The following is a 27,304-nucleotide window of genomic DNA, read 5'->3' as shown; positions in this document are numbered from 1 at the left end:
GACAGATCTGCCCGTGTGGAGGAGAGCCTTGTGTCCTGGGTATTTTTTTTTCAAGGAGACTTCTTTATTATTTATCCTGTATTCACCCTTTTCTTTTAATAGCTGTGTTCATTTTTATGCAGCTCAACTGATTATTTCTATTCACACTGGCTAGACACTGTGTCTGCTGCAGAGGTTATTTCCTGAATGCATGTGTCTCTGATAGAAAAGATTCTGCTAAATACCGGATTTGCTTGATTATAAGATGACCCCCAAACATTGGTTCTTAATGAAAGAAGAAAAAAAAGAAAAAGACCGGAATATAAGACAACCCTATTGGGGGAAAAAATCAAAACCATTTGTTTCTGCTTTTGTTGCACTCGCACTCTCATTCACTCTCTCGCACTCTCTCATGCTCTCTGTCAATGTCTCCCTACCTTCTCCACCAACTGCTTCCGTGTCCCTGTCTCTTTTTCCACAGCTCTGCTTCTTCTTTTTCTTCTCCTTGTACTTCTGTTTTCCTTCTTCATCTGCTTCTCCCCAGTATCAGCTCCGTTATCACTGGAGAGGCTAGGGAGACATTGAGAGAGAAAAAGAGAGCATACGAAAGCATGAGTGATAGTGTGTGAGAGCATGAGTGAAGGTGAGTGACAAGTCCCTAGTCTTAGTTGGCTGTGTGGCAGTGCCATTGAACTGATGTTTGAATAAAAGAAGTTCTGAAAAAACCTCCAGCTAGTATGCTATGTGTTTGTTTCATATTAAAGGTTAATGGCAGAAATAACCTTGATGCTATATGTTATATGCAGAGTATCTCTCAAGCCGAGGGAATGCATTCTGCCCTCCAGTTTCAAGCTGTCCACATGTGGTAAACCCCCTGCTCTTCAGCAATGACAAAGCATTGGACTTGCTGCACCTCTGGCATATTTTGAGGGACAATTCCTTTTAAACTTGTTCTCAAATCCAAATCTCCCCCAAAAAATAAAAGGTCGATGAAGTGAAAGAGAAACTCAGTCGAGGCGCCTGCAGTTATGGATGGGACATGAGGGTGACCAGACCTTCCTTATCAAGGGTAATGCCATGGGAAATGTAAACTTTAGAGATACTATCCTGCAGCTTTATATTAATAATCAATTAGCATTAAGGTCTGGTCACCTTATTATGCAGTATTGTTTTACATAATGTTCATTATCTATGTGTGAGCTCATTTATCTTTGTTAATATGCCATATGTTAGTCCAGTAAATGTGGCTATGTAAGCACAAGGCTTGTCTGTGGCCATCAGGCCCAAAAAAAAGAAACCCATCCCGTCTCTAGCCAACAAACATGAAAATTGTATGTGCTAGATATAGATACAACTCTTTACTGACATGTATATTCTCTTATGCCACATTTGTGCTTTTTTGTGCCCAACAAAGTAGTTTATAAATGAGCCATTGATGTTAATTATTTACAAAGTATAAATATATAAAACTCATTTGCTTACTCAGTTTGCTCACAAAATGAATTTATAATGATTTAGGTGCCGGGAGGCGTCCTCCAGGTTTGTGCAGTTTCAGCTGACATGTACCTGATTGCATCCAATCCTCAGTGTGCTCTGTTTATAATGAACGTTTCAATTTTAATTTACTGTTTCATATTCATTGTCAACTGCGTTTGGAAAAGTGAATCACAGCTGCTTGACGGCTACCTGCTTCACGTAGTAGCATTTTTATGGCCTATGGCTTTACCTGCGCAGTCAATTTGCCTGCAAAGGTATATATTTCATACTCTGTTATGATAGATAGATATACATCAACCAGGGCAGGTTACTAACCTTATGTTTACTGGCATTTTCACCCTGGTGGCAGCGACATATTTGCTTAGGGTGCTGCTCTTGTCGTGAGCCAGGGCAGGACCACCAGACGCCCTCTCTGTGGTCACTGTCCTCATCTCATATCCGTACCTGGGAACTTTAAGTCTCCGGCTACCCGCAGCCCCCCTTGCGGGATGAGACCAGGTCTACCCGCGGACGTCATTGGGTTTTCCTGCTGACGTTGCAGGGCACACCCTCATTTAAGGGGGAAATGAGCTGGGGGTGGGGCACGTCAGGACTCCGCTACTGTTACCCGAAGGACTGGAGAAGCGGCAAAAATCAGGTATGGTCATATCTAATGTAAACTGCATTTCCATTGAAAACATACATGTAACACCTGCTGAGAAAGTTGCTGAGGGATTTCTCTATTGAGAAAATAAGCTAAACTGCTATAACATAAAGCAATCAGAACCTTATTTAATAGTAGACCAAAATACTGTTGAAGAAATAAAAAAGCACATAAAAAAAATCTATAGTACCTAATCAGTTAGTATTAGGTACCCATTTTTTCAGTACCTGTTACACTAACTAGGGAATGAGGGAGATACAAAACTCTCATGTAATAATACTGAATACTTGTTAAGTTGTGCAACTCTAATATATTTTAATATGGTTTGAACTTGCTAACTTCACTATATATATCTTATAAAAGGCCAACCCCGGTGAGCTTTTCCTTGTCCGGCCTTGCAAACACTCCTTTAGTGAAAACACTTGTAGCATAAACTCTTGTCTTGAGCATCCATTTAAATGCAGGGTTAGTGCAGGACAGCATGAGCTAGTATAAACTTTAAAATGAAGCAGCATTACACAAGTGCCCTTTTAATTTGGCAATATGGAAGGAACAGACTTTCCCTCAGGTCCTTTGGCTTTACTGGTCCAGGCATGGCTGACATTACTCATGGTGCAGTAGGTGGCTTTCCCAGAAAGAAGTTAATTACAGGCCTGGAAGCTTGCTAGCGGCAAAAGAGTTTCATTTTATTATGTTAATAAACAGCATTTTTCAGTGTGCAAAAATAGAGGCTTTTATAACGCACACAAAGCCCAGACATGAATCACGTTTTCATTAGTGGCCGTGTAAAATGAGAATAGGGTTGCCCAAGTCAACTTTAATTTTTCTCACAAGTCATTTTGGATTTTCACAGATGTTTAAAATTGAATATATGAAAACTCTGCTGATATGGCCCGTCCAAATTTGTCATGGGATGCACTACTTGTTTTTCCTATTGTACAGCTATAAGCTATATAAATGTGTAACTAATAATCTTCTGTTTCTTGCCAACACAAAAAGGGTCCACATGGCTTTTACTGAGAAGGTATAGATTGTGGAAAAGATGTGCGAATCTGGATATGATTTTGTATCTGATGTTTCAGTGGAATATTGCCATGTGTTTCTACTTTTCGATGTAATTCAACTAGGTAAAGAGATGAAGGGCACCATGGTGGAAAGGGATTTCATTATGGCGGTTTACGAGCCTAATGAAAAACCGCCGTTCTGAAATAATTGTGTTTTCTAAACATCAGCCCTCTATTTTCTACAGACACAAAGAAAGCATGAATATGCAAGATTCTAGAACAAAAGGGATCAGCAAATCAGCTCAGCCTGTGTTAGCTTTAACCACTGCAGTTCCCCACTGGCATAAAATTACATACACACCGTATAAGAGGGTTTTTCACTTATTTTTTAATACATGTTATTTCTTCATGATATGTTTGAAAGGCATGGGGGAAAAGCAGTGTTATTGTCTGGCTGTTGAATATGTTTACTTCTTCAAAGCTAAGTGAAGCAATGTGCAATGTCCTTGTTTTCAGATAGAAGAGTCTTCTATTCATTGTGTGGTCCGTGGTCATGCAATAGGTCAGGGTGTTTTTGGCGCTAAGCTTAGGCTCATTGTTCAGTGGAAGGATTTATGAGTCACAGGGAACGTGACCAGTGGCACTGGTCAATGCCAGCTGCAGAACACACAAACTCTGCCAGAGAGTGTCTACATAGTGGCTGTGTGCTTAGCTGTGTTCTTATTCTAGAGAATGACTCACACATGTATTAAGTGCAAGTGCTCTTTTCTTTCCCTGGGGGTTGTTGTGAAATAAATATTTGTGAGTATACAATGTTGTATTGCAGCGCATCAACTTCCCAGCAATTTATTGAAATACAGATAGATAGAAGTATGATTTCATCACTCAGTGTAGACCAACGGTAGTCAACAGGTGAGCCCCCAGCCGATCTTGTATTATAGTTCTTTTGACCCTTGGCCATCATTTTGGTGGGCCACCAACAGGCTGAGGATCATGGGAGCACACATGCTGACCTTATTGTCCTTATGTAATTGAGCATTTTTGAGGTACGGAGGTTCAATGAAGTTCATCAGACTCCTTATATAGAAGATAACATTTTCCTGAGACAAATGGATCAATGTTCCTTTTCAAAGAACTAGGGCTGCAACTAACGATTATTTTAATAATCGATTCGTTGGCCGATTATTTTTTCGATTAATCGATTAATCGGATAAAAAAAAACAATATGCAAATTTTTAGTTTATTTAAAATAATTTAATGAACTGGATGTTAAAAAACAACTTAAAATTTACATTAACATTCTTATTTTGTTATGATGTAATAAAAAAACAATATTTTCAAAGTACAAAAACCCAAACACAATATTTATGAAACAAAATAACCCCAAACATTCTGAAAAGAGGTGGACTATTACTGTTCAAGAAACTTTGCCCCAGCCCTGGTACTTTGCACCCAGCACCCAGCACTTTGCACCCAGCACTTTGCACCCAGCACTTTGCACCCAGCCCTGGCACTTTGCACCCAGCACTTTTCCCCACCCCTGGCACTTTGCACCCAGCCCTGGCACTTTGCACCCAGCACTCAGCACTTTGCCCCAGCCCTGGCACTTTGCACCCAGCACTTTGCACCCAGCCCTGGCACTTTGCACCCAGAACTTTGCACCCAGCCCTGGCACTTTGCACCCAGCACTTTGCACTGTGCCCCTGCACCCAGTCTCCAACTCTGCCCTGCACCCAGCCCTGCCCCCACATTCTGCCCTGCCCCCACACTCACACCCTGCCCCCACACTCACACCCTGCACCCACTCTGCCCTGCACCCACACTCACACCCTGCCCTGCATCCACACCCCCACTCTGCCCTGCACCCAGTCTCCCACTCTGCCCTTCACCCCCACCCCCACTCTGCCCTGCACCCAGTCTCCTGCCCTGCCCCCACACTCACACCCTGCCCTGCATCCCCACCCCCACTCTGCCCTGCACTCAGTCTCCTACCCTGGCCTGCCCCCCCACCCCCACTCTGCCCTGCATCCCCTGAAACCCCACCCCCACCCCCGCGAATCGCTCTGTGCGAACGGAGCCACTCGCACAGAGCGAACCGCTCTGTGCGAACGGAGCCACTCGCACAGAGCGAACCGCTCTGTGCGAACGGAGCCACTCGCACAGAGCGATTCGCACGGACATGAAGAATACTTACCTCCGGAACGCGTCACATCCGTCACGCAGTGCAGAGCGTGTAGCGGAAGCAGGGAACGCTCGCGGAGGTAAGTAAAAGGAGCCAACAACGAATCGATCACTCGATTAATCGATAACGGAAATCGTCGACAACGATTTCCGTTATCGATTATCGATTTTATCGATTCGTTGTTTCAGCCCTACAAAGAACCACCAATGGTGTTGTCTACTGTAAGGCACAGGATCATGGGTAAATACAGACCCAGGACTAAAAGGACTGCTTTATAAACTGGCTGGTGGGTTAGGATTATATATTGGAGACAACAGACCGCTGGGATATGAGGTTGTTGCTCCATCTCTTGATGATGTGTAGAGCTAGGAAAAGCATGATATTGAGGTCATCAAAGATCTTATTTGTAAATGCCTCATTGAACAATTAGACCATCGGGGAACCTGATCACTCAAAAAAAGGTGATCTGCTTTGGGTTTTTTGGCAGAGGGTCTGCCACTCCTGGCCAGCCACATCAGGCCTATGAAGCCTAGGGCAGAATATGCTGCTGATGACAACTCGGCCTAACAGCCTTGTATGTATACACACGCATAGCTAACAGCTCTGTTAATGACTGTTAAGATACAATCCCTGTACCACCCTAAGATTATACAGGCTTCATGGAAGGTGTAGTTCCTTACCACCTGGAAAACATCCTGTTGGCTAACCCGACAGAAAATACGGCTTGGTCTTCAACTGAGAATTACCAAACAGATTGTAAAGCATATTTTAATGGAAAAAGAACTCCAGTTCACCCACTTGTCACCCTTCACAAATTCAGTTAGATTTGGCAATTTTTTTCTGTGTTTTTCATATTAACAGATTTCTAATATTCCAGCTTCTATCGCAGATTAAGTCTTGTCTCTTGTGGCTTTGCTGTATTGCTGTGGTTGGACCACCATGTTAGTAGAAATACTTTATGGAATGTAATCATATGTGACCAGGTGTTCCAAATCACAGCTGGCTTCTGTAAATATTCATGACTACTTAACATTTGTACTTTTGTTCACGGAAGCAGTAAATAGTATTTGGATATTAAACTTTGCTGTTAGGAGAAGGTGTTGAATATAGATAGACTGGCACTGGACATGTACACAGCATTGCATACTAGCTTTTTCATTTTTTATTGGCGAAATCTTTGCTATTAGCATTTATAGGCTGACGGCTCTGTGCAGCTTCCCTGCCTTTTGACACCAGATTGTTCGCTTCCATCAATGCTGTATATTAAAAAAAAAAAACTTGTGATTTAATGAAATAAAATAAAAAAGAGGCATACATGAATTCCTGTGTGAGATGCCTAGAGAGATGGGATGCTATTCCGTGAATTCTGTTTACTAATGAGAGAGGAACTTTTATTTTTCACAAAAATACTTGAACAGGAAAAGTACCCATCGTCATGCTATCACAATTTTGTAAACCTTCCACCAACATGTTGGATTTCTGTCAAACCTAGATCTCTCCTAACATTTGGAGTTTGTAATGAATATGAAATAGACCTGCGCCAGTAGAGAGGAAAGAACTGGAAAGGAAAAAGAAGAAGAAAAGTGACTAGGGTAGCAGCTATAAAACACCAAACAGTGCAATGCTTGTGAAAGGACCATGCAAGAAAAAAATATATATTGTTACAGAATTTGTAGTGTGAGATTTGCAATCTAGTGGACTTTTTCATTACCAAAACTGGATTTGCTGACTATTTTTGCTTACTCTGACTTAAAGTTGTAGAATAGATAGATGCCGCGGAGAAGACGTACAGCCAGTAAAGAGAAAACATTTTGTAAAAAGCATGCAATACATCAACTTGAATAAAGACACACGAATGTTTTCACATTTACAAGCAAAACAAATTGCATTACCAATGTGTATATAAAATTGTGTTTTTCCGTGCAAACAAAATATAAGCATGTATACTAATTCTTCCTATTTTTTATCTTTTTGCAGCCAAAACTGTTGGCCAAAGAGCTGCTTGATTTGGTAGCATCCCACTTCAATCTGAAAGAGAAGGAATATTTTGGAATTGCTTTCACTGACGAAACGTAAGTACAGACTTATCTCTTTTATCACAATCCATCCCTTTATGAATTGCAACAAATAAAACAAACTGTAATGCTCTTATATTGCCATTCATAAAACCGAAACGTGGCTTATAACAATTTAGTAACTTTACTAAACTTACTGTAATTCACCAAATGCTTCCAATTGCAATCAGGAGGGCCTATATTTGTAGCCCAGTATGGTAATTCACAACAGACTTGGTACAGGTTGTGTCTAGATGTTGTTAGGCCATCCTTTTGGCATAAAGCTTGCTGCAGCCAACTCAGACCCAGTTTTACTAGTCTGCAGCGTTAGGAAAGTCTTCATATTCATCCCAGTAGCCCAACTCTGAACTCTAAAAAGAGAGAAACGCGTTCATCCAACTTGGCTCCAACCTGAACATGTCTCTTAAGGTCCCAGGCCAATCCGATGTTACAATTGTGAATATGCTAACTCACCCAGCAGCACATCTGCCCTTATTAGTTGGTAGTGTGCATAATTAACTAAATGGCACTGAACACGATTTGTAATTAAATCACTATGCAGATTAAAGAGAGGTAGTAACCAATTAATCACTAAACTAGAAACAAATAGGATGGAAGAAAAAACATGGTGATTTCTACTATATAGTTCCTCACTTCCTTTGTTATCCTACTAAATTGCTCTTATCAGACTGAATTTTTGGTGGCACGTTCATTTCAATTCTAGCCTCGTCTCAGGAGCCCTTCCTCCCATATGGTGAAATAATATACAGTTAGTTTTGTCGGAAGCACATTCCGCCTTTGTTTTCAGTATTAGATGTGTTAAGTTTCCAAACCGAATGCCTTTAAGGAGCTCCCAGCATGCTGCTTATTACCAGGGAATGGAAATGCCAGAGAAGGCAGTGTAATGTGTAGAACAATCAGTGACCTTTACCCATGAAATGCTCCTGTGGTCATGAAATACTCCTACGTGGCCTATAACCACCACCTGTGTTAGATTTATTTTCTTGGTTTGTTGTGTTTCTATGCCGTCAGCTTGTTTTAATGGAAAACAGTTTCTTTTGATGTTCAGAGAAACATGGTTTGTGTTGAAGCTTTTGAATGTTAATAATAATAAATCTACAAAGTAAGTTATATTGTGTATGAAATCCCCATATTTAAATCATGTGCTTACATTAAGCAACTTAGAGCATTGAATATTCATTACTATGTCCCATCACAAGCTTTCCCATGACATAGACCAACCATGGCATGGGAGCAGGGAATGGCTGGAGACATGTAGAAGGGGGCAGTTGTACCCTGGACTGCTCCAGATTAAAGAGTTTGGGCCACTACCTGCAACTTTGTCATGTAATGTTACATACAAACATTAATATGGGCTATAGGCAACATTTACACAATGATGGCAGTGCCATCTTTAAGCATAAATGAGCAATTTCCCCTATGTCCCCCCCCAATTGTATCTGAGTGCAATGGAGATCTGGGCAGCTACCCATAGAGACCTCTCCACCAACATTTCATCCATGGTCTACATTCTGCACAGAATGCAAGGGAATACGTGTTAGGAGAGGCCTTGTTGGTCTGGGTTGGATAGAGCACAATGAGAGTGCTTTTTGCTAAACGTACTTTGGGTCGCTTTATGACAGGACCACTTGGCTGGACCTACATGAGTGAGACATTTCTGAAATACCACATTTAATTCAAAGTTTAGGCTGGTAAATTACTTCCTTAGTGTTTCATATATGACCTTTGTTCAGTATAATGAATTATAAAGAAGGAACTCTTTGTAGCTTACATATCTATATGATGTTCAATGCAGATCACACCATGAAATAACGTGTACAGCTACAGTACACAAACATATGATTGGATGATGTAAGCAAAAAATTGCTGTAGCCATCTACTTAAAAAATAAAATAAAACAATGAACCAACCTAGTTCTCGAAGAACACAAAGCAATCTGTATACCTTACATGTGTCGTGTTTATAACACGGCTCATTCAGCAGAGGAAGAAGATATTGCATTTCTTGTGAAGAGGTCCATCTTAGCTTATGGCACTTTGTCAACTCAAAGGATATCATTGTTGCAGAGCTTAACAGAATGGACTTATTAATAATGCTTATTGCACCAAGGAGATGTTGCAAGGATGCGGTGCTAAAATTAAAACCATTATACTGTCAGCTAGTATATCAGGCAACAATTCCATATCCCGTGATCATTAAAGGTATGTTTTGGATTTCCTAGGCAAATGCTTATTAAGTTGTCAAGGGCAATATGCCCTGATGGTAACATGCAGAGATTTACCTTATTGCGAGAGGCAAGCAATCGATTCATATAAAAGATCCCGGAGAAATATACATTCTAAGGAAGAGCCCAGTAATTGCTCCTTCACATTAGTACACGGTATACTGCGACTCCTCACTCAATGTATAGGATATTCCTTTGTAAAGAATGATTCACTCTAAAGCATGTTTTAGGAACTTCAGATGAAATTATTTCAAATGTAATTTTGTATGTTTTTTTTATTTTATTTTATTTAACAGGGGCCATTTAAACTGGCTGCAGTTGGACCGGAGAGTACTGGAACATGACTTCCCCAAAAAGTCTGGTCCTGTTGTCTTATACTTTTGTGTCAGGTACGTTCTTCACATAACCTTTTGATTATTGACTGCAAAAAGCATTCCTTAAATGGATAATTCATTTTACCTAGTCATTACAAAATGCCGGTAATTTATCTAGTTTTTCATAACCAACCCCCGTAAATTGGCTCCCGTAAAGCATTCCAAGTCAAATGATGCATTGCCTTGTTGCTGCCCTAGAAGTAGCTTAAAAAAATGACACACGTTGTTTGGTCTTGGGTGGGTGGTATTATGTCACTGTGCCACACCTGCGTGACCCAATGTAAAGGGGAATAGGAAGACTTCTGGGGCACTTACTTGGGAAGTTACACGGTATGCACATGGGTACTGTCTCTTCCACGTGACAAAGTCCTTTTATGTGCTGTTACATGTATACCATTTGCAGTAAATTTAGTATGATCACCAGGCACGCTTCATAAATTTACGGAATTGAGGAAACTTCTTGCAAGCATATTGTAATAGATTTGAGAAATGGGTAAGGTAAGGGATGCACAAAGAGACTAAAAAATATCAAATCAAGTCAGATGTTCTCAGACTGTGGAGAGATAAGGACATTCAGGATGCTCATTGTACGATATAAGCTGACAGAATGTGATTACACATCAGGATGGAAGAAGTAGGCTGCACTTAAGTTAGTAAAATATTAAATCCAGTCCTGAAATGGCAGAAATAAAACCAATGAAACGACATTGATTGAGAAAATAGCATTGCCTACCTGGTGAAGTCTTTCTAAACTGGGCTGTCATATGCAATGAGGCTTTTGGCTGATCTGAGAAGGAGAGAACGTTTAACATACATATGTTTTGTTAGTGATACTCGTACAAAAAACCATGAATAATAATACGGTGTATCCAGAATAGTAGACAAAAATCTAAATATGTCAATGTAAAGCAAGTTGGGTATTGTGCTTTAAATTAAAAAAAAAATCTATTTTGGTGAGCACTCAAAAGGAAACCCATTATATTGATAAGGGTGGATTATAACATGAAATAATAGGTCTTTAAAAAAAAAAAAAAAATTATTAATATTATTATTATTAAAAAAAGCATACAAAAATACTTATTTAAAAAAGTCAGGTTACTTGGCTACAGGCTCCTGTGAGATTCCTGTACTTATACTGACCCCTTCTTCCCGTTTATGCGATGGACAGGCTTACGCATCTTAATGCATGTTAATGTCAATGACAAGCTTCTGCAGTTGTCAATGGATTTAGTTTTGTAGTCTTCTCAGTTATAACTTGGGTGGTAGATTTAACACTGGTTTAAGGCAGCGCTACAATATATATTTTTTCCTATATATCTCCCCACAACATATTTAATAATGCACATGGAGGATTTATTTTACACATAGCACTGTTCATTAATTAAATGCCACTGATAACAATGATTTTCTCACTCTTAAAATATTAAGGTAATTGAGAACAGAATGTTCCTGGTTCCCTTTTACGGCATTCTTTTTTTTCAACAAATCAAGTGTAAACTCCGGTCACTCCCAATCCCGCGTGACATATGAATGAGCAACGGTAGTGTGAAACCATCAGAGCCGTGAGCCTTGAGCACTAAAAATATATGTAAGACAAAAAATAATGCAAAAGCTATGATATTGACATTTGGTATTGTGGAATTTTTCCACTTAATGAAAAGGTTTGGGAATTCCAAGGAAAGTGTTTTTGTTCTGAAATCAGGAACAACATGTGTTGAGTTAATGCCGTTTCTTCTACTATCTGGATATGGTGTTATGTGACCGTAGAAGCCGTGATGGTTATGATCAGCGCCTAGCCAGCTAGTAGAAGGAATTGTGTCTATAAGTGATCCCTGTGGGAGAACAGTCAGACTCCTTTAATTAACCTCCGTACCTCCAGAGGCCAGAAGTTGTAAATTATAATGTTCTCTGGAAGTAAAGAGGAATGAAGTATGGTTCCACCTAACACAAGGTAAACTGCTTATTCTTGCATTGATTTAAAAAAAATGTTCTAGAATATGCCAATGGGATATAGTTTGATGCACATGCAGTAGGACATACAATCCTATATTTTACTTGGCCCCAGTCTTCCTTATTACTGATGAACATATTTCTAATAGTATTTTATTAAAGTTCTAACAGCCTGTATGTTATTTACTCCTTCAATCCAAAAATATAGACCACATTATCTGGAAGCGTGAAGATGACACAATGAAATAAACCAAAAAAACCCAAAACATTTTGAGTAGATGAACTATGATCATGTGGTTAAGCTCCCCACTGATGGTAACATCTGCTGTTTCTATGTTCATCCTATGGCGTTTGTACAACAAAAGTGTGTGATGCTTTAGTGCTGCAGAGACATCTTTTAATTGAATCAGTGCCTGCCTACTTAGTATGAAACCTTAATACAGCATATTTTAATTTTAAGTAGGATCATAAAAGAAAAGCATGGATGTATTCTTTTAAGGTATTATAAATCGATATAAATGCTTCTGGTACTGATGCAAAAAAAAAATACTGTAATAGTATAGATTTGGGTGCTTTTTTAGAAAAGAAGTGTCTCTTGTATGTGTGTATCTAACCAGTTTTGCTCTTTTAATTGCATTAAGCTGTATGTATGTGTGTTTGTTATATTTGAAACTAAGGAAAGTATAGTGTAATATTTGACACCATAAGGGAAGAGGTTGCGCAGACTGGATGGGCCGAATGGTTCTTATCTGCCGCCACTTTCTATGTTTCCAAATGTGGTGCTGTTTTTAAATATTGCTTTGTTTAACAAAATACCGTATTTGCTCGATTATAAGACGAGGTTTTTTCCAGAGCAAATGCTCTGAAAAATACCCCTCGTCTTATAATCAGACCTCAAATAGGTCTGATTATGAGACTAAGATCCAGATCCCCCGCAGCGATGCAGAGGACCTGGATCCTCCTGTGTTAATCCCCCCCCCCCCAACTTACCGGTGCTTCTGAGTCCCCGGTGCTTAGTCCGGGCTGCGTGTAGAGCTCTACGCGATACAATCGCGTAGAGCTCTACACGCTTCCCGGACTAAGCACTGGGGACCCAGATGCAGGGGACCTGGATCCTCCTGTGTTAACCCCCGACCCAACTTACCGGTGCATCTGAGTCCCCGGTGCTTAGTCCGGGCTGCGTGTAGAGCTCTACGCGATTGTATCGTGTAGAGCTCTACGCTCTACACGATACAATCGCGTAGAGCTCTAAACGCTGCCCGGACTAAGCACCGGGGACTCAGAAGCACCGGTAAGTTGGAGGGGGGGGGCATAACACAGGAGGATGCAGGGGACCTGCATCCTCCTGCGTTATGCCCCCTCCAACGTACCGGTGCTTCTGAGTCCCCGGTGCTTAGAGCTCTACGCGATTCGCGTGGAGCTCTACATGCTGCCCGGACTAAGCACCTGGGGCTCAGATGCAGGGGACCTGGACCCTCCTGTGTTATGCGCCCCCCCCAACTCAGAAGCACCGGTAAGTTTGGAGGAGGGAGGGGGAGTGTTAAATGTGGGTTTGAGGCATTTCTGGAGGCAGAGTGCTCTGTGAAATGCCTTTTAACCCCTTTAATGCCACTCTGCCTCCTGAAATGCCTTAAACCTCCCTATATGCCACTCTTCCCCATAATATGCCTTTTAACCCTCTAAGTGCCAGAGTGGCATATAGGGTTAAAAGGCATATCATGGGGCACAGTGGCATATAGGGTTAAAAGGCATATTATGGGGCACTGTGGCATTTAGAGGGTTAAAAGGCATATCATGGGGCACAGTGGCATATAGGGGGTATAAGGCACTTCTGGGGCAGATGTGCATAACTGGGGGACAGGTTGGAAAATAGAAGGAAATAAAACCAAAATATTTTTCTCAAGCATAGCTTTTATTAAAAAAAAGTGTTTAAATGAATTAACATTTACTGGTAAAACTTTTTTCCTATAGGGTCGTCTTATATTCAGGCTTTTTCTTTTTTTCCTAAATTAATATTAAGATTTGGGGGGTCGTCTTATAATCAGGGTCGTCTTATAATCGAGCAAATACGGTATAACAGATCCAAAAAATGAAACATCATTAGTTGTCCAGAACGCACAAGTCTTGTGCCAGTAATGTGCCTCTCTAGTTTAGAACATAACACCCCTAGGGATAACATGTATTCGTTTCTGCAAAAAAGTGAAAAATGATTAAGTAAAACATTAGTACTGAGAGACATAGTTCAGTGTCTGCAGTGTATATTATGCATGTAATGGCCTATTTATCTAACCCTAGTGTCATGACCTGGGTGTTGCCTGATTTTTCCCTGCTTTGTGTCCCAGTCTTGAAGAAGCAACATTACTCCTGTAATGGTAATTTAAGACAGGACGGAAAGCTTAGTCAACATAAAATTCTGCTGCCGTCATCAGTAGTACAAATGGCCATTAAAATAAAATCTATAGGTTGTTTGATGTTGAATTATTTACTTTTAAATGCAGCAATCCTTCATTCCTGTTGCTGCCATCTTGGATTCCTTTGGAAACCTCTTTTTATGGGATACAACTATATCACCTAACTTGTGATCATTTTCTACACTGCTACGGAATATGTTGGTGCTGTACAATAAAGAATAATCAGAATACTACGTCCAAGCACAGCTTGTTTCACACATATTATACATAGCTTGTATTGCCTTTGATGTTTTTTTAGCGTACAACCAGTTCTCAAGTGCTTTTATTAATTACCTTCTTAAAATCCATTACCTGATTATTATTGTTTTATATACCGCCATCATATTCCATAGCACTGTATTAATGAAGAATCTGTATTCTCTGACCAGGAAAGGCTAATAGTAAATCATAGCTAAAAATGAATGAGGATTCAAAAATGGTCTTAGTGTGCTTAAGCCTTCGGTGGGTTTACGGATACAGTGATGCTCTAAAAACCAGGAGTGTGCTTGGTGTCCACTAATCTGGTGCACTTCTTTTGTTCTGGATTAGTACATGAAAGGCTTTAAGTAGGAGTTTTCAGCACAAATTGCTCTATAACAGACCAGGAAACATTAGGACTATGGGATCACATTGGGACAAGGGGAAGTCACGCCTGTCTGTCAAAAGCAATTAGAGAAACCTTTAACTAATGTTTTATAGCAATAACATCATTTTATGCAGCAGGATAGAGTCTTTCGTATTCCTTCAAATTAACTTAATAAGAGAATGCCAAAATAAACAATAGATGGGAAATAACAGGACAGAATTATCACTCATTGTGTAGTGAATGGCCTGATATTGCATTCAGAACACTTTAGTAGGTTACCTTGGTCTGACCCTCATCATGATCATACAGTGCGGCCAAGGAACCACTGTTCTTGTTATAATCATCAGAGGTCGGTGCCAATGGACTGGGCCTTAAATAAACGACTACTGATCCCAGGCAGAAAAGAATGTTAAAGTGGCCACATGAAGAAAGCTGAGCAGTATACACTGGGCATTATATAAAGTTAGACATGGTATAAGCATATGCGTTTGGACATTGAGGTTCTGTCGTCACTGGCTTATACAATAGCCTCTTCCAGCTGCTGACAAACTGGAATTAGAATCTACTTATTCTGGCCTGAACAGAGTTGTTAACATAAGTATTAGGTCAAAAAATGTAGAGTATCCTCTGGCAGATGTGTTCTGCGCTAGAGGATGCAGCTGTGAGAATTATGCTCAAAAGTGCATTCTGGGGCCGATTTAAGGAATGTATCTTAACAGCGGCCAAATAGCTTTTTATAAATCCTGCCTCTATTGCAAGAAAATGCATTCGGTGATCCTGTAAAGTGATTCCAATTTATTAATGAAGACCAGTAGAGCCCAGCTACTACCGCAGCAACATTTCAGACAGCAATAACTGAAATGTATTACTCCTCTTACATGGCTCTTTTAATTTACTTTATTACCTGGCAAGTGGGTAATGGTCTTACATGCAAACTGCCACTACTTATGTATATGACTTCCTTGGCACCATGCCACACATTCAACTATTGATTCCTATTGTGTAATACTGACATGTTGGAGAGAGTTCAGAGAAGGGCTATTGAATGGGTAATCAGGATCGGAGGAAAGAAGAGAGATGAGATGCGATAGAAATAATTAAATAAAGACATTACACAAAGTGCGGGAGCGATTACTGGGTGAAATAGAACGTAGAAATATGTTATGGTAAAATATAGTGTAGACGGTGAGTTTAATATGTATGATTTGTCTAGACTATATGTGATCATAGTCGTCTCAGTGCCACGTCAGTGTTGAGTGGAGAAGCGACATGCACGTGCCGCTGCCCAATGTCTCGGGTACGTTTCTTAATGCTCAGCATGTGCACTTTTGAGTGTATGCCATCTCCTATCCCACTGCCAGACGTCCTTGGTGGTTTCACGCAAGATGAGTAGAATACTTGGACTAGAGCCCAAGCAGCAGCAGCTTTATGGGGAAGGGATCGTCAGAAAAAAATCTAGCAATATTTTAGAAATAGCCCATGATTTCTCTTTTTTTTTCATTTATTACCATTGATCTTTTTTTCATGCAGGTCAGTTTCCGATCAGCCAAATGCTATAGTATTATGTTTTGTCAGCTCGACATTCATGCTGATTTTTTTGACAAAGCCCTGGGATTTTATGCCAGCGAGTGTTTAAAATGCTTTTACTGCCAAAAATGAGCTACAGCAGAGTTTCTCTGTTGTATGTATATGTCATAGAGTATGACATATGTGGCAGGGACCATACTCTTCCAAATCTTCTGGGTTGAGGGAGACAACACATCTTGTACTTAAAAAGCCAAAAGGTCACCGCAGAGCAGAGGATTAGGTGCGTGTCTGTAAACAGTATTCTGCAATATATATTGTGCAATGCACACTCACACTAGCACCGCCAACACTAAAATACTTAGTGGTAGTTAGTGTGTAAAGAGTGATTGTGGTTCAAGGTTTCAAAGGGGTTCTTATCACCATAGCAACCAGTGGAATGCTTAAGCAAATTTGTCTGTTTTGTTTGTTGCTATGGTGATAAAGTTGCATTAGAATCACCTTACGCATAAAGAGCTATTCTGGAGCTACGCTTTAAACAATTAGCAAGAAAATTCACTTGGTTTCCACAGTGACTGCTCCATTTTGCCTGAGAATTGCTGTTTAAGAAAAAAGCCCAGTATCTTTTTTACCAGTAGCAGTAAGAATGCCGTATGTCACTACACCTGTATTACTATGTTTTGTCAGAGGTATTAGATGTAGTATTGAAACACCTTATATTTCTTTGTGACAAAAACATTATCATTACTGATTTTTTTCTTTGATACATGACCTTTAAAATCACCAGCTATAAACAATAGATGGAACTGAAACAATCAATAATTCTGCCTTGTTTAATTTAAGATCTCATTGACCTACTTTTGAAAATTGTGCTTTAATATGTCCATGTCCCCATATATATTTGCGTCATTGATAACACACTGGAAGCATTGCTGTTACATGTGCTTACCGCCAAGAGGCGAGAAGACAGACACAGATGGATTGCATCAATCATTTTATTTAACATATTTTAAGATCTGCGATACTTCCGGGTTTCTTGTTTTATTTTTCTCTAATAAGAATGTTCTAAAGCATGGCATCCCAATCTTTTGCTTCCATTGTTTGCTTCCCCTAGCCCCCACCCCCCCATGCATGGATTTGTCTTTTGACACACAGAGACTGAACGGTTAACCGACAAGTGATTTGCATGTTAGAAATTAAAAGGAAAATATCATCAAAAATGCAGACAAGCTTTTCCACAACATCTGTTTCCCCCCTCGCCTGCGTCTAATTGCACTCTGTCTAATTGCAGAAGTCCATGATATACAGATTTTGCCGAGTCTGGATTTTGCAATGTGAACGCAGATCAATAGGGTGGAGAAATTCCAAACCTGGTGTCTTGCCATCGATTCGTGTCAGTGGCCGCGGCTTGTCTATTTCAAGGACGTGCTTTTTGGGTGTCGCGCCACGTCATCGGAGGGTATATGTCAGTGCGTAGCTTGTGTCAGGGTGGCTACCATCAGCTGTGTCATCATAAAAGCACTGAGCGACACGTACATGTCAGCAAAATCACCTTCTGTTAAAAGCATTTTGCCGTGTCAAGATTTCATATTGCAAACTTGCACATATGTGATGCAGCAAATGGCCCAATTATATACACAGCCTAAAGAACTCTATAAACAGAGACTGTTTCCAGAAATAAAAACTCAGTATATTTTTTACACATAATTTATTTGGATAGCGGCTTTAACACTCCCTGTACACTAGAACGGTTTTACTCCCTTCCTATGAGATAGGCTAATATTGGAAATTCCCCGCTGTAACTGAACTAATGAGCTCTGTGTTCTGACATTATGGTACTAGTGATTGTACGGTTCAGAGGCTAGCGTTGGGTCGCTAGAAGTGAGGTCATACCTTTGCTCCATGCCATTATTAAGTGGTATTTTTACCACTGTATGTACACAGCTAATACCCCTTGCCAGTTCCGCATGTTGCATCTGTCCTAGATCATTACTCCATGTTACTTTACGTTATTATGGAATTCCGTCTTTGCATTGCCATGAATCCCACCTTCCAAAGACCAAGTCAGTGGTTCTGGTGTTAAGTTATTGATCTATACTCCTGTCTGCTCCTATGAGTTCTAAAGTTATTATTCATACCAGTTTCGCTGGTAGTACATCATCCCTTGTGTATCTGCATGAAATGGCATACTTTAATAAACAGTCCTTTAATTATGTTATTAATCAATTATATGTGTATATGGTGTTGTAATATAGAGTTTAAATTATATCACATTATTATAATATATTATTATAATATATTATTATTATAATAATATTCTCAGGACAGAAATGTTTTAGTCTGTTGTTTCATAAAGTGCTATATAATATCAACCCACATTGGATTAAAACTCCCATTGGGTTCTGCCCTACAGCAATGCAGTAAATCCATACAAAATACAGTTTCTGATATATGAATACTTTTGTAAAAAAAATGTAGCTCACTGAGCAAGCTGACCCAACGCATAGAATACATACCAAATAGGGTTTATTTATTATGCCTTTAATACCCATGAAAATGGACTGAACCCAAATATATAGAGTTCTTCATATATAATTATGTTTTATATAGAGGAGTTATTTGGCATAATTATATCAATATCAAAGTTTTATTTTTCTAATTATTCCTAACATAAGGAACTGTTATTCATTGGCTGATCTTGACCTATTTGTTTCTTTTTTAGTTTCTCCCGTTGGCCATTAGCCTCTTGAATATACATGGTAATTAGCCACAGTGTTTTAATTACAAGTCCCGTGGGAATGGCTCGTGACCATAAATCATCGCATGGCCTTGAAAGGCTGCGCTTGCGGTTCTCATGAAGCCATTTAAATATTTGTTTGCACCCTGAGCAATCAGGCAGATTTGCGCAAATGATCCGTTGGGTAATTGTAGTGGATTTTCAGTAGTTTCGTGTGTGCTTAATATTAGTGCACAACAGAAGATTTATTAGAACACATTAAAAGGATGCTTTAAAGCTGAATTTTCATTTTCTATCACAGTCATTATTGCGACTGCATTTTGCCACTTAATTATGAAATAAAACTGTTCATTTAAGCAACGAACCATGCTAGAAAATTATCAACAACACATTTGGTTTTAACTTAAAAAGCATATAACAGAAAAAATGATGCCTACAAATAATGTATTTATATACCTTACATATATTAAAGCTGAATTAACCTTCCTTGGTTAAGCCCTAGTTTCCTATGCATACCGGTTAACTCTCTGAGTTTGGCCAGGAGTCTCCGGGTGAAGTTCTGCTCTCCCGATTCTCTGTGTCACTTTCCTCTTTCTCCCTGCAGGGGAGCAATGATTGGCCATTGCCCACACTTCACCCACTTCCATTCCTACAATTAGGATTATCTGGTGCTAGTCCTGTCTATATGCACAGCTAGCACTGCTACCCCTCACAAAGCCACCCCCCAGGAGATGGAGAGCTCCAGGTAGCCTGCTCTGGGGAGTTCTCAGGTATGATCATATAGTATGGTAAGGCCTTCCTATCCCTGTTCATACTCATTCAAGTGAACATGTCACCTAAAATCTGTACATAAGCGAAATCATTTTCTTAGCCTGTGGCTGGTTTCCTTTTCTTGTTACGGCACTTTGTGTTAGTTTATTGTGTGTATTATTTTTCGTTTCTTACTAGGTTTTTAATTGGTGCATTTGAAGGGAAGTTGGGGAAGCGTAGTTAGGACACGTGTTAGCTATGACAATAGCATTGTGACTTAAAAGGCAGACAGACAAGATTCTTATTCTTAAGTTGAAACTCTAAAAAAGTAAAATTATATAGAGAGATATATGTATATCCCACTCCTGTATAGTTTTAGTCATTTAAAGGTTTTGCTAGAAGGTCATCATTCTCCATGAAAAAGTGGTTTGAGTGAACTGGTCTTTTTTGTGGTTAACCTACCAGGTTGTTTTGGTTGCTCCAGAATGGCTCTAGGTGTATACTGACAAATGCAGCATGGCCCTTTTGCATCTTATTTGACTTTTTTTTTCTAGCTATTTTTTTTTTAAATGCAAATAAAAGTATATTTTAAAAAGACCCATCAGTGGAGAGTTCACCTCATTGTTGTGAGTGACAGTGAGGGCATGGCAAACCTCTCTACATTTACCATCTCATTATTCTAGAATAAAACATCAGACATGGAAGCTGGCATTACACCTGGGTATTCACAAATCTGCATGAGAGGAGAAGATTATTATTAACAGTAGCCGAGCAGTCATGCTATGACTGTGATTAATTACGAAACGATGAAGATGCTAAATCAGTTTCTGTGTTCTTCATTCGGGGACCTTCCCTGATATCTTATCACAACCCTGTTTAGGCACTAGACAGAGATAAGAGCCCAGGCAAGGTGCCTGTGTTCCAGATAGTATCTAAGACTTTTTGACACGTCATATGATATAAACCAGGATACTGATTTATATTGTTTATGTACTAGAACTGTACTCCCTGATTTGCATTTTAATTTTCTTACGTGCTTTATAATTTTCTACCCAAAATAAGTGAAAGCACATTTTTTCTGATTTCTTTACCTACATTTTTTTTTTGTAAAAAAAATAAAAAGCAATATAAAAATATGGTCTCTGAGGATGCTCTTTGCTCATAATGTGATTAAATTGAGAATAGTCTCCCAGATGGAGGCAGAAAACCTCCATCTCCCTTTAAAATAATGGGGGTCAGCAGTGAAATAAGAGGAGGCCAGCAGGGCGACCTCAATTAAATTCATTACTGGTTTTTCAGGCAAGCTGCCAGCTTCATTCCAAATTACAGAGTGCATTACATATGCGTGGGATGCTCATTTCTACCGATCATAATGACGTCCGACATTAATTTGTCATTCAGGCTACTATGCTTGAGCGTATACGTATATGCAGAAGAGGCACGTTATGGTCATGCATAAAAACAGGTTTGTGCTAGATCTTATTGAAGGAACTTTATTTTGTATAGCAAGAAAATCCAACGGAGGATGTTAATAAGCTGTTTTTGCTGCAACAGTTATCCTCATTGCACAGCACCACTGTATGTGTAGGTGATTCATAAAATAGCATCAAAATAATAGCTACTATGCATCTATGTATAGCGTTTGTCCTTTTCCCTTCTCTTTCTTTACTCTGGAACATTAAGAAATCTCAGGGAGCAGAGATGTACCCTGGGCCTCTGACCTAAATTTGTGCTTTCTGTGTGTACGATCTCATGTTCACTAGCAGTGTCACGTTATTTTCGAAATGCAGTCACATCGCATCTGTTAATGTGTCATCATAACAAGACTTTGCTCATCCTCTTGGGATCTCCTTGGCTCCTGCTTTTCCCTGCAGCGGGCAAACTTAGTCTGCAGTCTGGTGTCAGCTCCCAACAGATGCTAATTGTGTCTGTTGTGGGATCTCCCACCCCTGCTGTGTCTGTATGTACCGTAAACACTCACTATGCACTTTATAATAATCATCACCCATATATTACACTGTGCTAATTAAGCACCGACTATATATAGCACCGGGATAATGGTGACAGTTACTACTTAATGGAAAATACACAACTTGTATTGTTCCAGACAGTATAGTGTAATTAAAATGTTTTGATCACATAATTAATGCTGAAATCCTTAATGCACCAGGAATCAAAATTAAAAAATAGTGTGTGCTCTGAAACAGGACACTCTATATATGATTGAGAGTACTTTACCCTTTGAGTGCCAGCATTCTAGGCTCAGTTCTAGTCTGCTACAAAAATAATAGATTCATATTTAATACTACATAATAAGGTAGCTGGTTCTTGCATAGTTGATTCTGGCAGTTTCTTACAATCATAGCTATTAGAAAACTGGGCATATCTGGTATTCTACGTGGATGGCAGAAAGGTCATATCTTACATTTCACATCACAGCAGCTGATTAGCATTTTGCCTTTTGCTTGTTAAGCTGTTCTTTCCTTAATTTGGTGCATCAGTATTTATCCAACTGATCACAATTAAGTTTGTTTTCATTTTTATTATCCAGTATTGCATATTTTTCTCGTGTTCTTGCTTTCCTACAAAAATAGATTGTTCCCATATTAGTTATTTTCAAATAAAAACATTCATTGCCAAAAGCAAGTGCAGTTGTAAAGTGCAATGCAACAGTGCCCCCTAGTGTGCATTTGAGGCATTGATCAACATGCAAAGGTTTCAGAGTATTGTGTTTTTGAAACTGTGATTGAGACATGTATTTGTGTTTTTTAAAATATATATTATTGTATTGTACATATATATTTGTGTGTGTGTGACATTTTTGCATTTTTAAGTAACATTCTCAACACTACGAAAGCACTTCACTTTTGTGAAGCATTAATTGGGCACAGTACAATTGCTATACACTCTCTGAAGGTCTTATATTTTATGAATCATTTCTAATACTATAACAGACAAATTACATAATGCAGATACTATATTAATATATACCCCAAACGGGGTAAACTAATATTTAGTATATGTAATAATGGCAACCTGGTATAACTACGAATTAGTGCTTTCTTGGTTTTGGACGTTAAAAACGAATTTCTTAGTTTTCTCTTAACATGTTTAATGCAGAGGGCAAAACAGTCTCCTTGTCCAATTGGAAATGTTACTAATGTATGTTGTGCAGGGGCCAATACGGCGGTATCCATTTCTGTGGCACAGAAACCTTTTACTGTTCTTGTGGTTCTATTTTTTAAGTGACATAATAAAAGTCATGTACTTTTAAATGATGTGTAGGGTAGAGGTGAAAACCTTTACAGTCAACTTTAGTAAGTAAAGGATGTAGCTGGTTTGCAGTTATGTAAATGGATTTTCTAAAGACTAGCTACTTGTAAAGAATACTGTAACAATAATCAGTCAATTTTACAAGACTTAAGGAGTCTCGCTTTAAATGTTAATACAACATAAAGTACTTAATATGTGTATTATATCTTGCCTTTCTTTTGTTTTTCAGATTTTACATAGAAAGTATATCGTATCTCAAGGACAATGCCACCATTGAGTTGTTCTTCCTAAACGCCAAGTCTTGTATATACAAGGTAATCAATAGTTTTTGCTTGTTAGCTGTTTTTATAAAACCTTGCAGTGCATTATTATTATTAACCCATTCTGCACCTATGTGGGAAAATTAGTGAAACAATGTGCAATATAGAGGTGAAGGTATTGTGAGTTTTTTCCCCATTCTGTATTCAGTCGTAAGGAAACCGTGTAATGTAAAGCATTCTCCACTAGAGGGCAGCATTCATTTGTAGGTTAGATCAGCTAGAATCCGGTTTGGCATGAATGGTTGCTGTCCAAATGATGCAGCATTTTTACTAGAGGAGTAGTATAATAATGGAAGTATTCTCTTACTAGGTTAGATGCACAAAGACATTATTAACAGGCACAGTCTTTAACCCTTCAATACATTAATCTGTTTTTTTTTTTGTTTAAATCTTTTTAAATGGTCACAAAGCAGAAATAAATGAAAGAAAAAACAATAGTCGTATGGTCATTGAAATGAATCTGTTTTGAAGTAATTGTTATTCGAGTAATATATTGGAGGAACCATTATTAAAATTATAATAATTACAATAATTATGTTGTATTAAGTCTCCAAGAAACAACTTAAAGACTTTAATTCTTAGGCAGGAAACGTAATAATCCAACAATCACTCACAAAATTGAAAAAAACATCTGATTGAAAAAAACATCTAAAAGAAAGACCAAATGGAAATGTGCGCAGTTAGTCTTAGCAGAATAACACAACTCCCTTGGAAAGCTCTTGTCTAGCAAATTATGATGCTGCCCCTGTTCACAAGTCATTGGAGGGTGCATTAGAACAGAGCTTTCTAGCCTGTGCCATGTCTCTGGCTCAGCAGGGTGTCACCAGGCTAATAACCTGGTTGTTTTTAGGGAAGGGATGGCAGGGGTAACAACTGCAGGACATCATGTTCTTACCATGCACACTGTGTCTGACCTCATAGGTGTGGAGTTGCCACAATGCAAGCTCAGGCTGGGGGATCTGGCAACGTATTTTCTAGAAAGCCACTACTAGCTGGAAACCTCATTGTTTTAGTAATTTCATGCAAACCATGAACCTTCTTGACACTTATAAGAACTCTCTTAATGTATCCTTTATTCTCCCAGACACTGTTTTGCAGCACAGACATGCAGAAGAATAGCAGTCTGCTATTTAGTTTATTTACTTGGTTTGTTAACGAGGACTTGGAGCTTGGTTTAGTTAAAATTTGGCATCTGTCTCCATTTTTTTGTTGCTGAGGCATACAGAGTTAACGGAAGCTAATTAATGTGTGTCGATCTCGTCCCTGCTACTTCTGATGGGAGTGTATTGAGACCCGCCTGCTCCTAGGAGAGTATGGGTGTACGTTTTAATACAAACAGGGCAAGGTCACAAACACTTAAAAGCATTGCCAAGAAGAAGTCTAGAGCGGCCCACGGTCTATTGAAAATGACATTCCTGTTGACTAACCACCATTGTCTTGGAACAAACTGTTGCTTTTAAAGATAAGCAGCTTCCTGCATCAAAATTGTCAATATCCTAAATTTTTTAAATATTCGTAATACTATAGTAAAGGTCACATACATGTTTGGGTATATTTTAGCACTGGGGAAAATAATACATTTAGTCTATGAAGCTGTGTTCTGTATGGTGTGTGTGTAAAGGGTTAAAGCAGCAAACTTAGCATTTCCCTCTTTTGTTCCCCTATTATTTTAAGGAACATCTTGAGAGATTGGGTCCCGATAAAAAATATACAGGAGCTTGCATTGTCATGGAAATCAAAGGTTATTTTAGTGCTCCTGGTTATTTTAGAGCGATCAATGTATTTTTGGCGTTACCCGATCGCTATTAAAAGTTACAGTAACTACCACTTAGCCAGTTCTTGTATGATGAGCTTATGTTCATCTATACAGACCAACAGCCCTATAGTTTAGGAAGAATGTGTTCCTATAAAAAAATGTAGCCATTTTATTTCATTGTTGGGGCCAGTGGGATTGCATTCCTAGTTGAGGTTGTTTAGGTGATTAAAAAATTGTAGAGGCTGTAGACTTTTAAGAAGATTTTTATAATATCGTATTAATTTGGACTATTTTGTGAATGCATATTAATGTCTATTCTGGCAACTTTTGATTACTGGGCAGAGTGCTAGAGTAATGTTTGAGGTGACCAGCAGCATGGGATCTTTAAATAAGAGGTTTGTACTACTTCTGGAAGCTGCTAATTAAATCCGAAACTTGAAAGAACAGTGCTCCCATTGTATTTCTTTGGGAAGCAGCCTCCATGACTGAAGAAGGGGGGGTGAGGTTTATAGGAGGGGAATAATTGTATGTCATTGAACGGCTGCCTGCAGGCTGTCCATGGGAAAGCTACGTCCTGCCGGCTGGACTCGGAAAGTCTCGCTGTTTGGATTTACACTGAGGTCACCGGCTGGCTGTGGCTCACAGTGATGTTTAATGCTAGTCCTCTTCTGTGAGATTAGTGTGGGACTACCTACCAGAGGAATGTATGTTACCTGTGGAAAAATGCTATAATAGGAAAAAAAAAAAACGGTTATTCAAGCGGGTATTTTAACCAGGGAAGAGCCTTGCTCAAGCTGTATATTTATGAGGATAGTGTGTAACAATTAAGCTACCCGGCATGTCATTTTGCTTAAGTCCGTATGGCGTCCAGCGGCAATGCTTGTAGAGTGGACGATAGACGATTGTTTTTCAATGGTGCAAAAAGGGGGCACAGTGCTTTTTAGTGCCAGAGGAGCTCTGGTTGAGTCATTAAACTCCATCTTGCTAATACAGATATTTCACATTTTTTTGCTTTCCTTTCCAGGAATTGATAGATGTTGACAGCGATGCAGTCTTTGAATTAGCTGCGTATATCCTGCAGGTAAGATGACTTCCATCCTTAGTCAAGGCAATGGATAATGCTTACGCTTGTCGATATCATGGGAACTAAGGTCTCCACTTGGTCGAGGTTGTGAAATACACGACTGCCAAACCTATAGCCCATGGTACTGCTGGCAATCACGTGTGGATTCCTTCATGTTTTTAATACCCTAAGCCTATAGAATTATTCTCTTCTAATCTGACCGTAATTACTGGGATATACACATACCCCATTTTTTGTAAGGTTTTTTTTTCACAGTTCATGCAATGTTTTGTTCTAGCCAATACCAAGATATTATTAAAAGTCTAATATATGTGTCAATCTTCTCCGTGGGAGCTAAGAGGAAACATCAAACACTGTGATTTTCAGAGGATTTTTCATCCTGTGGGAGATGGGATTTTTGGCGTTAACCCCTTACTATGAAAGAAGCCTATTTCAAATGCCTTTTAATTATTATGAAGAGGATGGTGAATATGCCCTTGCAGGATAATGTAAGCCATCTCCTTAGCGTGTTGCTAGGTGACATTTGTACCAATAGGGAGCCTAAAGAAAGGCCGGCGGATTATGATAGGAATTGAATATAAAGAGACAAACAGAGCAAGAATGATGTGCCTAGCAACAGTTTTGTCTCCACGCAGAAACTTCAGTTAACGGGAATTTAAAGTAGGGTTGACTAGTGTTGAGATATGCATTCATTTTCTGCATCATTAAATGAAAGGCAGCTTTGAGGTGGTGGCCTCCTGTGCCCCTAATTGTAAACATTGGGAAGATAAGAGGAATTAAAAATGGACCGCTGTACTCAGCTGCGTAATTAGTGGACTGGGCCACTTTGAAACAACCTTACGATGCAACAGCCCAAAGAAATGTAGTGGGTCTTTAAGCAAAAACCCCCCGGCCAT

The 27,304-nt window shown here is 39.2% G+C and overlaps 1 protein-coding gene across 4 annotated transcripts in view; it reads left to right on the top strand.

Annotated features, from left to right (window-relative positions):
* The window catches only part of LOC149298819 (FERM domain-containing protein 4A-like), a 123,336-nt gene that overhangs the window by 46,606 nt on the left and 49,426 nt on the right, over positions 1-27,304 (top strand). For all 4 annotated transcript variants that reach the window (XM_089487133.1, XM_089487132.1, XM_089487134.1 and 1 more), the window contains exons 3-6: positions 7,283-7,377; positions 9,901-9,993; positions 23,478-23,562; positions 26,349-26,405. In XM_089487133.1, the coding sequence (XP_089343259.1) occupies positions 7,283-7,377; positions 9,901-9,993; positions 23,478-23,562; positions 26,349-26,405 (330 nt within the window). The remainder of the gene's footprint in view (positions 1-7,282; positions 7,378-9,900; positions 9,994-23,477; positions 23,563-26,348; positions 26,406-27,304) is intronic.

Source organism: Sceloporus occidentalis, unplaced genomic scaffold (genome assembly GCF_023333645.1).
Source record: "Sceloporus occidentalis isolate IW3139 unplaced genomic scaffold, rSceOcc1.0.p SCAF_31, whole genome shotgun sequence".
In the NCBI taxonomy this organism is placed as follows: domain Eukaryota; kingdom Metazoa; phylum Chordata; class Lepidosauria; order Squamata; family Phrynosomatidae; genus Sceloporus; species Sceloporus occidentalis.
The sequence above is the reverse complement of the archived record's forward strand: the minus strand, read 5'-3'. Positions and strand labels throughout refer to the sequence as shown.